Raw genomic sequence first — 13,178 nt, 5'->3', positions numbered from 1 at the left:
TCGGCATGTCGGGGACATTTTCCCAAGCTTTCGCTCGCACAGATATGGGCTGAATGCTGGCTGGGGGCGTGTCGCAGTGACGTATGGCTCCCGCCAGCGAATCGCTCTGTGCTAATGTCGAGCTTACAGCTCTCAGCGGCGCGGGCGCGCGCTGAGCAGCTTTGTTGAATGCCGAGTGCAGGGGTGCGTGTGAGATTACAGGCACGCTCGCCGTAATACTCACAGAGTGAGATGGGGAAATGTTTAACACTGTATGGGCAGTGCTTATGGGTGGGGGTGCATAAACTGTGGTAGGCACGCGCGCCACTTTCATAAAACTTCCCGCTCGTGGCGGGAGGTTTTTGGTCATATAAACAGTGTTTGTGAGTTGGGGTGCATGCATAACAGCGGGCACACGCGCCACTCTTATAAAACTTCCCGCTTTTACTGGGGAAGTGTTTATAACTGTGGGAACAGTGCTTATGTGTAGTGGTGCATACGTGACAGTTGGCACACAATCTACTTTTATGGGGCGTCCAGCTTGAACTGGGAAAACATTTGGCACTGCGTTGACAGTTTTGATATGTGGGAATGCGCACTTTGGTGTGGACACGTGACCCTTTAATGACACAGGCAGAAAATAGCTCTTTATGTGATTTCTGTGTGTCGCCGTAAAAACGGCGTTTGTTTGCAGGTGGGCGAGCTGTGTGGCTGGCACATTGGCTGCTGTATAGACATTTCCAGCCGCCTGTAAGGGGACTGGGTAATGCTTTAAACGTTTTGGAGAGAACGGTCCGGCTCTTGCGAGACACGCGCTCCCCCTTTTTCTCCCTGTAGCTAGGAGGACTTACGAGGCTCTGGGTTCAGCACAATCTTGGGCCGAGGTCCCCGTCGCTCGGGCGGTTGCTTCCTGTTGGCAGAGCGCGAGCGGCGTCGAAAATCCGTTTCAGGTCTGGGCTGAGAGACGGGAGGCGCCGTCTTAGCTCGCTGCTGCTGAGGCGGCCTTTGGCGGCTCTGCGATGAGCTAGATCGCTTGGGCAGGAAGTGACGCATAGCCTGCGAGTCCTTACGGGCTTCGGTGAAGCGCTCGGCGAACTTCTTCACCGCTGGTCCAAACAGGCCGCTTTGTGAGATAGGCGCGTCGAGAAATGGCGCCTTATCTGCATCCTTCATCTCTGTTAGCGTCAGCCACAGATGGCGCTCAAGGACAGTCAGGTTAGCCATAGCACGGCCGATGGATTGGGCGGTGGCTTTTGTAGCTCGCAGCGCTATGTCAGTGGCGCTGCGTAGGTCCTTAAATGCCTCAGGATCGGGTCCAGACTCGTCCATACTGCGGAGAAGTTTAGCTTGAAACACCTGGAGGACAGCCATAGAGTGAAGCGCTGATGCAGCTTGGCCGGCGGCGGCGTATGCGCGACCAGCGAGAGCTGACGTAGACCGGCAAGGCTTCGAGGGATGAGAAGCTTTAGCTTTCCATCCAGCGTTGGAGGGTGGACACAGATGATTGGCCACAGTCTCCTCGAGGGGCGGAGTCCCCTCATAGCCTCTCTCTTTCGCGCCGTCCACAGAGGAGAGCGACAAAGAAAAAGAAGGCTTCAGGCGAGCGGAGTGCGGGGCTTTCCACGACTTCGTGAGTTCGTCGTGAACTTCCGGGAAGAAGGGGGAGGGCCTTTGCCGAGGGGCCTGTCGGCGCCCCTGCAGGAACCACTCGTCCAGTCGGCTGCGTGCGGGTTCTTCCGGGGAAGACCAATCGAGCCCGAGGTCTTCCACGGCCTTAGACAGGATGCGGACGATCTCCGAGTCCATGCTGGAGCCCGCGCTCGTGCCCGCTAATGTCGATGGCGCGGGGTCGGACGACGATTCGTCATCACCTGACGCGCCAAACGAGACGAGCCCCATCGCTCCGCTGGAGGGGTGCTGGTCCGCCTGTGTGAACTGGACTGGCGGCGGGGAGTCTTCGGGTGGTGGTGAAGCACGCGGGGATTGGCCCGGCGTGACATCACTGCAAACCGCGTGCTCCGGCGGCCTCTGTGAGCGGCGCTTTTTCTTGCGCGGCTCGACCAGAGGAGATGGCAGCACGGAAGAGGTGGGCTCTTTCGCGGTGAAAACGGCGAAGCGAGCGCGCAGCTCGGTGAGGCCCAGGGCGTCACACTCGGGACATCCGCCTCGAGTAAGGGCAGCCTCTGCGTGGTCCGGTCCCAGGCAGCGGGCGCAAATGATGTGACGATCCCCGTCCTGAAGAGGGCCTCGACACGAGGCGCAGGAAGGCATTTGAAACAACGCCTTGTTAAATTTGCTCTTTTAGAAAGTGTCGCGGGAGCGAATACTGAAAGCTTTTGAAAGGATATTAGATGATGCGCGCCGGATGGCTTAGCAGAAGGGCGATCGAAGGCGGCTGAAGGCGCCGGCGTCCTCGAAGCAGTCCTGCTGTAGGCTTGTCGACGGCGGCGGCGAAAAGACTCCAACAAATCCGGAGGATCCAGCGAAGAGAAGGTTCTTTGCTGAAGGAGATTAAATTTAAAGAACTCAGACGACGGGGCGCCCAATATATAGCCCTTGGCCACGCCCATCTTGGCGGGCTCTGACGCGCGTGGGCGCGAAGCACGCTCATTGGAAGCGGGTTCAGAGTCGCCCCGTCATAGGTTCGTGCAGTTGCCGCAGCACAGCCAATGACCGAGCTGCCTCGCTCATTGCTGTATGCTGTGCAGCTGCAATGCGTTTTACATAAAGACTTCAATATTTCTCGAGAAAAGGAGTTTTCCCATAGCGTAAGCTACTTACGCAATAAGAGGAACCTCTCGAAAGGGAACATTCTTGTCATGGTCCTCATGGAAAAGCAACAGGAAGATATGTAGCCTACTGTATTTGTTAGAGAAATACATAATAGAATGTGTAAAAATTAACAAGCAACTGAGAATTTTCAGTTTACATTTAACGCATTGATCCAAAAATAAATGTACTGTATAAATAAATACAAACGTTTGTTTATTTTTTTTTTGTGTACTACAGTGTTGACTTTTCCCAGTCAAATTTGACCTACTCTCTGAATTTGTATTTAAAACTGACCTTCTTGTACAGTATAGAAAGCAGTTAGAGTCAACAAAAACAGTTTTTAAAAATGGTGAAAAAACATTTTGACCAGTGTGGCTCACAGATGACAAAAACACTTTTTATTTTGGATGCAATAGGCCAATTTACTGACACAATAACTAGGTTTTGAAGCATGAGTTAAATGTTTTTGGTGAGTTATACGTTTTGCAGTTTTGAGAATGTTAAGACTGTTTCGAAAAATGTGCCAAAGCAATTGAGAAAAACTGTAAAAGACCATTTGGTATCTTTAGTGCCGGAAAATGCCAGAGGACAGTTTACAATCAATAAGCACCTCCTGCTAAACAAGACACACTCCCAGCTCAGTCACATTATCATTTTCTAAATGTACAACAAGATACTTACATCCATTCCTCCTCGAATTAAGCTGCATATCTAAAGCATCATTTAACATGCTCGGATACACAGAATGACCAATAAATTTAGATTAGTAGGCAACTGTTATGAGATTTTCCAGTTTTTCATTTATGATTATATTCTTGTCTGGACACAGTGTCTGTGAAAGTTCTTTCTGGGGGTGGGTGGTGGTTAGACAACTGATCACTGTGTGTAGATGTGAATGTCTCAATGTCATTGCTAATGGGATATGGTTGCATCAAAATAACGATTGAAAATTCAAAAGCTTTTGCGTGACATGCTGCCTTTTTTGTCAAATCAGATATGAAGACTTCCACATGAATTAAAAGGTTTTACAAGGTAATTGTCACGGGTTGGTTCCTCAATGAGGCAAATAGAGGATCTGTAGCAGCAGCTTTACCTCATAAAACTTATTGAAGACACAGGTGAACACAATGGGTTGCTACCAAAACAAATGAAGAGTGGGAACATGGGGAAAGCAAACTTCACCTTGACATTTAAATGACAAATATGTACTAAAAACAGATTTTTGAAAAGTTGGCCGCACAGATGACAACGTTGTCAAAACGATCCCCGTTCACACGGATCTGCGCAAACGACTACGCTCTACGTCGGCGATGTCACTTAAAGAAACACTACGCGCTTATAGATTGAACGCAATATGCATAGGCTAATGTGTGAGTGATGTCACCATATTCTCAAATTCGCGTTTTTGTAGTTTAGATGGAGACGATAACGGGATCGTTTTCAAAAACTTGCACTTTGAAACCCGTTTTAAGGCCCCCAAAACACTTTTGTTGAGTAACGTTAAATGAACGGCCAAAACGCAATTCTTTCCGTTTTTAGTTGAAAATGGTATCAATGGCCCCTTAAAGTCCATAAAAGCCCATTCACACTTGAGCAATAACAATATAAAGATAACTTTAAATGATAACCATATTAGCGCCCACACCACCGAACTATCATACTGTTTATAATAAGTGTTTTGTCGTCTGCCGCTTTAAATGCTCCAGTTCTTTAAAGCAGGATGGATTCTGATTGGCTGCTATGTTTTTATCCTTCATCAGCTGGAAAAAAAATCATTCTGAAAGTGATTCCAACGATATTATTTATCTGTGCCGTTATTGTTATAGGCCTAGTTATTGTGGACTCTGCAATTCTTTTATATTTAACAATTTTTAGAATAGTAATCGTGCTTGGTGTAAACAGGACCAAAAACACAACATACAGTAGGCCTATACATCCCATAGTAATGTACAGAGGGATCCAAAAGTCTGAAACCACTACTGAAAATGCTTACTGATTATAATTTTTTTTTATTTCACAGTTTAATTTACACATATTATCGGCGTGAACAGAAGAATTAAACTGAATTTGAACAAGACTGCGGTGGTGGGGGGTTCTTTCTAAAAAGAATAATAATTTAGAATTCCAATCCTACATATTCAATATGGTCTAAGACTATTGAACCCCACTGTATAGTTTAACAGAAAGCATGCAAGCAACATTGACATCCAATTATCCTGTAACACAGAAGTAATGTCTTGAGGTCAGGTCAAGCATTTGAAGGAATATTCCTGTTTCAATACAAGTCAAGCTCAGTCCACAGCATTTGTGGCATAATGTTGATTAGCTACCACCTAAATTAATTTCCCTAAAACAAATTTTTTTCCCTTCATTTTCTTCAATTTGGGAGACACTTAAAATAGAAGTGAATGGCCGACCCATTAAAATACTCAGTTTTAAAAGTAAAGCCAGAAGATGTGAACAATATTGAAGTTAATGTTTTTAGAAAGATGGCATTCAGAAATCCAAGTATTTTGTGTATATTGAAATTATATATTCTTTTAAATGAATGATGCTACAGCAGAATAATAGCATATTAATATAATAATAATACACTTTTTTCCAGAAAACACGAAAATGTGCCATTCACATGTAGAAAATAAAACCTAAATGTCAGTAATACTAACATCGATCTCATATAAAATATTTATTTTTATTTTTCAATGCATAAATTGCCATCTTATCCCTATTATATCCCATAAATTGAACTGAACAAAAAGTTGAAAACATACTGAGAATGTCATTAAAGCCTTTGTTTTCTTTACAGAATTAGGCCAAGGTTTATTAAATTCATTTGTGTAACGAATACACATAATTTGTGATGTTTTTGTTATGTTAATTTAATTTAGGTAGGTATGTAGTTTTATTTCATACCCGCAGGTAAAATTGTATTACAGATAAAAAAATATTCGCTCATCCACATAAAAAACATAAGAATATACAAGTATTTCACATACAAATTTACAAATAGACAAATAGACTTCATGACAGACTGCGCCACAACACGTAGGCCTGCATGTCCTCTATCCATATTAACTGTCAAGTGCTAAAACTTCTCTCTTATTATTTAGGAATTCACTTACAATGTTAATTAATATTATTAAACAAACATTTAATATATGCTTGGACATGGGCTAATTAAAGTGTTTTAATAAAGCATATTTTATTGGAAAAAATAATAGTCTGGTGTTGCATTATTGAAAGTAAAAATATATATATATATTATTGTTTGTAATATTATTTATCATTTTCGTTCAATACATTGTGTGTTTAGAGGTTGGCATTATTTAAAAGCACACTAAAATAATTATGATATGGAGTGAATACAGTGCAAGCTTTTTTATTAGTGATTGGGCAGTGAGTGGCGGGAGAGAGAAATGGTCTACTAGAAGTCTTTATAGAAAGTAAACTGGAAAATTTACAATCAATGAGTTTAGATTTGGATAGTGTGTACTTGAAATCTGTAAAACCTGGATTGCTAAATAAATACACTGAACAACCACTGCACATTAGTGTCATTCCTATGACAACCAATATCGACCGCAGGTGCCAAAATGGTCAGAGACAGCCCTGTAGATATAGGCTAACCGTCAGAGTTTGGTTCTCTATAGGGTAGGGAGGAAAGTGTAATATATATATATATATATATATATATATATATATATATATATATATATATATATATATATATATATATAGGCCTATATATATATTTGATTTGAAAGTGGGACTCTTCCAGTTCATTAAATGAACTCCAGCTGATGTATCTGTGGCTGAGTAAAAAAAGAAACAACAATCACTGGCATGAAGGCAGTGAACATTATCAACCATCCAGAACATCATCAACAAACCTGAATGCAGGTGAGAGTTCAGCACTGTCTGTACCAACATTAAAACATTAGGCAGAACGACAGCCTCTCACTCTCCAAGTCCATTCGCTCACATTATATGGGAAAAAAAGGTGTAGGATTAAGTAGGCTAAAGGGTGATTGAGACATTCTTAACACTGTACTTAACATCTTCTTTTGTGTTTCAAAGAATTAAATGGATTTGAAACAAGATGAGGGTGAGCAAATGAAGACAGAATATTTAATTTTTTGGTCAACTGAGTTTACCTCCTAAATGGGACTTTTATTTTGAAAGCACGGGGCAGCCTTATTGAGGACTTTTCTTTTGCTTTCCAGCAGAGCCACGGGTTCCAGTTTAGTAGGTCAGGCCAGATGGCTCCCGGAACAATGTCAAGCTGAAACTAAACTCCTTTAGCCGATGAACTGTTTTGATTGCAATCTCTTGGAGTTATTTTGTTTTTTTTTTTATCATTTAAACACCACCATAAGCTGTAGAATGGAGATCGGCGCTTTGTCATGAAACTCCGCGCGCAGTATGACAGGTATTTATCTAAAACCTCTAAAAAACAGAAAGAAAAACACCACGAACCTAATAAACCTTAGAGATAATACATTGTCTTTGATTTTATGCAGTCATGGAATAGTTTCTGTCTAACCCCGCTGTTTAGGTCAGTTCATATTATATGATGCACTTGGATAATAATGTAAACAGATGTGTAGTTGTGTACGTAAGTATAACACGACAAGAGCAAAACTGCTGTCCTGTACAGAACTATAAGCGGAGTAAGAATATCCATTTTGGGTGGGCCAAAAAGTTGGGGTGGCTACAATTTTACAGTGGAGTGGTAGTGATGGTATCACGTTGAGGCTTTTGCTAAGAGTAACATAACGTAGCTAAAAGTGATTGGTTGCATTTTCCCTGAATTCTCCGGGCGATATGAAGCTTGAAAAAATGTATTTCTTATTACATGATATAAAAACAACTTATTTTTTTGGATAGAGTTTTTAATGTTTTGTTTCTGGCGACTTCTGATCTATTGTTTTGGTTTATTTTTCAACAGAGGAACAAATAGCGAGACCAGAAGAGCGTTTAAATTGAGGGATTCACCTGATCCGATGCAACCTGATTCGAGCCCTCAGGAAAGGAACGGGCTGTCATTAACCCTGCAGCCGGAGCTGCTCGCCCGAATGCCGGGGGCTGGGAGTTCCAGCGGGCCGGAAACAGGCGACGACGTCCGTGTTCCTATCGGTAGCTCATCGGGGTCTGCGAATGGACGAGGTGCTACTTCACGGAGGGTGAGAACTGCGAGTCACGGCCACTCCCATTCTCACGGACACACTCACAGCCACGAGCACGAGTCGGACAGCGGCGAGTCCGACCTGGAATCCGGAGAATCGAGCAGCTCGTTGTCAGAGCTGCGCTACCTTCTCCGCTGGTTAAAGAAAAGTCTTCCTTTCATAGTTATTCTCTCTGCGAAACTAGTCATTCAGCACGCCCTAGGTGAGAACAGCTGGTGATGCAGTGGTTATGATGTGTAAAGTTCATGACCTCTGTCACACGTCTGTGTTGTTGATGTCTTCTTCTGTAGGTCTGGCTGTTGCAGTGGGTCTGTTTACCACTTTTATGTATGTCAACAAAAGCATTCAAACGCAAGTTTTTTTCTACGTAAGTCCACCATATTATTTCATATGTTACATCAAGGTTGGCTTGGCATGGGGTTAAAAAGCAGGGCCTGTTACTCCTCTAGTATGGTTATAGGTTAATCTTTTGTGGTGATCTGACTGAACTATGATAATTGTTTGCTTGAAGCATGAAGGTCTATTCAGACTAAGAGCAATGTGTAAAACCACTCTTGTCATTCAAGTTTGTTGCACAAAGCCACCCATCTGATAATACTAATAATCACTTGTTTCTTAATTTTTTTTTAAAATAATTCACAATAATGTGGTCAGGGTGAATATAGAAATATGATGCACAATGGCAATAAACATGCACGTTTAATAACTACCATTCAAAAGTTAGATTTTTTTTAAAGAATTTAATTTGATTCAGCAAGGATGCATTAAATTGATCAAAAGTGACAGTAAATAGAGATATAATGTTAAATTTCGATTTCAAATAAATGTTCTTTTAAACTTTCTATTCATCGAGAATCCTGAAAAAAAGTATCAAGGTTTCCACAAAATTGGAGCACAACTGTTTTAAACACTGATAATAAGAAATGCCAAGAACCTAATCAGCATATGATCAGCAATGATTTCTGAAGGAACAATGCGATTCTGAAGATTGTGATGACTCTAAAAATTCAGCTTTGCCATCCCAGGAATAAATGACATTTTAAAATATATTCAAATAGAAAACATTTTTTTAAATTGTAATAATATTTCACAATATTGTTTAACACACTTTAGATCAAATAAATACAGGGTTAGTGAGCATAAGAGACTTCTCTTATTTAAAAAAAAAAAAAAAAGCCCATGACCGGTAGTGTGTATATAATCTGAAGACTCTTTTGTTTTGTGTCTCCTGTGTGAAGGACCGAAGAAGGAAGTTGCATTGTGCCTGGCTCTTGGTGTTCCTCACATCCTCCAGTCTCCTCGTGTTCTACACCTTTCACACTCAGTCACTTTATCGCTGGTTAGTGCTTTACACTCTCACCAAACCTCACTTGAACACAAACTGTAATGTACTATGTTTAGTGCAATATATCAACTAAAAGACCAAATGTCCACTAAATGACAAATACGTACCATGTAGATCATTGGCTCTCTCTTTTTGTGTTCCTCAGCCTCATTTTTGCCAACGCTACGATAGATTCTCAAAACTTCTGGGAGGTTTTATGGAGCGTTGGTGTGACTAACTTCATCGTCAAGTTTTTCTTCATGGGGCTTAAGTGTCTTATTCTCCTCGTCCCATCTCCACTCATGACATACCGGCAAAGAGTGAGCATGATTTGTAACATTATTATTTAATTCTCTGCACTGAATCAAAATGAACGTTAGCTTCATCGTATCCATCCTGCTTTCCATAGGGTCAGTGGTACATGCTCATAGAGGAGACGGGTCAGTTGTACCAGGTGATTGCTCCTGTCCCACTCTGGTTCCGCTATCTGGTCAGCTATGATGAGATGGAAACCTCAGTGGGTCTGACTCTGGGAATCCTGCTAGCCTTGCTCTACCTCATAATGAAGGTTTGCACAATCATAACAATAAGAAATGAATATGGTATTAGAAGACATTCATCAGTCTGTTCTTATTACCTTTCTTTTTCTTTTTTTTTAGCTTTTGGCACTGTATGGACTGTCAGGATCATTGCAAAAAACACTACGGACTTTTTTCAGTTCTGAGGTACAAAAGTTAGCTTTTACCTGTGTTATGCTCCTCTCCTTATTCTTATATTTGTTGTGTAATCTGTAATATATATGTGCTGTATCATGTCCTTGTTACCTGTCTTTAAAGTTTAACGGAGCTCCAGCCAGTCCAGCTCAGGTTAGAGAGGCAGGTGACATTTGTCCGATCTGTCAGGCTGATTTTAAGCAGCCTCGGGTCCTCGTGTGTCAGGTGAGAAGTGATATCCTTGAGTTTGACTTCTGATGTCAAGCCCCTTAACCTCATTCACAGGCTAAACTGTTATGCTTCTTAAGCATAGTGTTTCCTACAAAGCTAGGCTCAGCCTCAGCCTCATTCTTGACAAGTATTACATAAGCTAATTGGTCTTTGTCATGTAAAAGACAAATTAGCTTGTATAATTCTTGTCAAGTTGTTAACTCATTATTACAGTTTGTGTTCTTAAACACAGAGTTTTTATTATTTTTTCTATCAGCTCTATAGCAACATAATTATCATATATTTTAAGGATTTTGTAAAAAAAAAAAAATCTTTATAATATATATAAAAGGAATTGGTCTTATTTTTGTCAGCCAAACCCCTTCAACCTAAAATGTGAGGTTTAAGTTAATATTTCAATAATTTAACAACACGTTTGCATGTTCACAAATCTCTGATGTTTGTTAATGGGCACATGACATGCAAGTAAACCTATAAAATATTCAAATCAAATATATCTTTTTTGTTTTCACAGGTTTTATTTTAAAATTGTGTTTTAATTTGACATTTTATCTAACTAACTAGCTAACAAACCCCAGTTTGGGAAATCCAGATATATAAAATATATGCGAAGATGCTTTTTTTCTTGAACTTTTTTTCTCTTTAAGTAAACATGTTGATGGTAATTTGAGATCATTTCTATGCCCCTGCATTAACTTGAACAGCTTGTTCTTGTTCTATTATCCTTACGGTCTTGTTGAAGTAATACACAGTGGTACGAAATCGCATACTCTCTTGAATAGGCATTTATTTTGATGAATGGTTTTTTTAGCTCTCACAAAGGATTTTTTTATATAATATGAACATAATCCGGACGTACTACATTCGCCATTTTGTCATTATCATGTGCACAAATCCTCTCCCGTGGTCTCATGGGATAATAAAGTGTCCGTCTTTTGCACTTCACAATTTTGTGAATTCAGACACTTCCTTTGCCACATACTGTTTTTAGAGTACTATATAGTAGGGAAGTATGCAATTTCGGATGCAGCCTGTATCACATAATGCATGTACTTTCTTGTAAGCATCCTGCCAAGAACTTAAATGTAAACTGTTTCCCATTTGATTGTGTCCAGCATATCTTCTGTGAGGAGTGTATAGCCCAGTGGCTTAACCAGGAGCGGACCTGCCCCCTCTGCCGCACTGTTATCACTGACAAGGTGAATAAGTGGAAAGATGGTGCAACATCAGCTTATTTACAAATCTACTGAACACGATGCTCACTGAAAGGATGAAGACAGTGTTGAGACACGTTGAAACAGTCGACCAGCAGTGGATTCACAGAATATGTGGATTGTTCCTCTCAAACATCTCAGTCGAGCAAACAGCACTTGTTATAAGGCAATAGTCACTAGAAAAATCGCTGGTTTGAGGTTTGTTTATATATATATATATATAAATCTTGTCAGAAGGACAAGTACATTCACCAGCTCTTGTATTATTATTATTGTATGTGGAACTCCCTTATTTTTTAATGTTTATAATATATATTCCTCTTTGTGTTCTTGCATGCCATCTCTGGTTTTAATTTCCTTGTGGGTGTAAGCAGGAGGATATAGTGGACAAATGAGTTTTTTGATTGTATTTGTGGAGAAAACACTCAGAAATAATGTATTAGAAATTCATGGTCATTAATGTATTTTTAAAACAATTTTGGTTTAATTTTTCATAGATACTGGGTTTTTTCCCTCCTGTATGATCCTGTCAGAGACTGTGGCTTTTGTAACTGAACTTGTCTTAAACACATTTATTAATCTAATTATAAGGAGTTTAAAAAAATTCTGAAACTTGTGTTCGGTTTGAAGTATTGTGGTTAGTTCTGTAATAATCTGAATGCGAGGTAATCGCACATGAACTGCTGATTTATAAAACGATGTAGCATTAGGATTTTGTTACCATGTGATTTTAGTGAATGAACAACATATTTTGCTGATTGAAAAGTAACAGAGCCATTATTACTGTACATGCATAAATGTATTTGTAATTCAAGCCCTTCACAGATACATGGTATTTTTCTAATGCTGCACTTAGTGTAATAAACCAAAGAGTTGAAGAAAAAAACATCTATTTTAGTACCATTATACAGTATGCAGTTGTATTTTTTCCAGTATATGTCAATAATTGACCAAATAAATCTTTTCAAACTGTTAAGCAGCGTCATTGAAATAATTGCGGAGTAAATGCAATATAAAATTCCAGGCTTGCTTGTTAAATACTCGTTCAATTTTATTGATGATGTAGAATTCTCCAGGGATTAAAATGAGTTTTAAAATAAATATGAACAGTCACAAAACACCAGATTATTCATTATAAACAATCTCATGTCATTCAGTATTTTAAATCCATCCAAAAATGTGCCGCTCTAATAAACCGCACTTCAAGCATTTGCATTTAAAATGCTAAATCTTATCTGCATCTCAATTCTTTTTACAGGCATATTTCTACTTGACTTTATAATCCAGGAAGTTTCAAAATTGGTTACACAACCCTGGTTCCTAATGAAGTACACACATTTTCGAGATCAGGTTCAGTTTAACTCTTTCTGAAGCTCAATTGCACACATTACATTTTTTATAAGGAACATAGTAATGAACACTTAGCACCAAGTTGTGTCTTAATATTCCAACATGATTGTAAGAATCAGTGGGAGACAGTTTGGAAGGTTTTAAACCCAGGCCATGAGTCTTGTGATTATAGGGACTGGGCTTATGGTCAATATCCAACTCAGACTGTCGAAAGTGATACACAAAGCCATTTACGCCACATTACAGGACCCTCTCTCAGCTAGCATTGCATAGTTTGAATAAACGGTCTATATTTGTGTATGCAAAGGCATAATGCGAAGCTTCCACAGTCAAAGTACCAGTTAAGAGGCAATTTAATTAAGCTGCTGGTCTTGCACAGATTTCAAAATCAAAGGCTTTCACATTTTCG

At 40.2% G+C, this 13,178-nt stretch overlaps 1 protein-coding gene across 1 annotated transcript; it reads left to right on the top strand.

Annotated features, from left to right (window-relative positions):
- Positions 1-6,964: 6,964 nt before the first annotated feature.
- rnft1 (ring finger protein, transmembrane 1) lies at positions 6,965-12,182 on the top strand. Its single transcript, XM_056247637.1, has 9 exons — positions 6,965-7,180; positions 7,700-8,139; positions 8,228-8,304; positions 9,176-9,276; positions 9,428-9,581; positions 9,671-9,829; positions 9,921-9,986; positions 10,098-10,199; positions 11,321-12,182. Exons 1-9 carry the CDS (start codon positions 7,155-7,157, stop codon positions 11,453-11,455), a joined length of 1,260 nt encoding a protein of 419 aa, XP_056103612.1. The 5' UTR covers positions 6,965-7,154; the 3' UTR covers positions 11,456-12,182.
- Positions 12,183-13,178: the final 996 nt, after the last annotated feature.

Source organism: Rhinichthys klamathensis, unplaced genomic scaffold (assembly GCF_029890125.1).
Source record: "Rhinichthys klamathensis goyatoka isolate OS25496 unplaced genomic scaffold, OSU_Roscu_1.1 h1tg000050l_1, whole genome shotgun sequence".
Lineage (NCBI taxonomy): Eukaryota > Metazoa > Chordata > Actinopteri > Cypriniformes > Leuciscidae > Rhinichthys > Rhinichthys klamathensis.
Note: the sequence above shows the minus strand (reverse complement) of the source record. Positions and strands in the feature narration are given on the sequence as shown.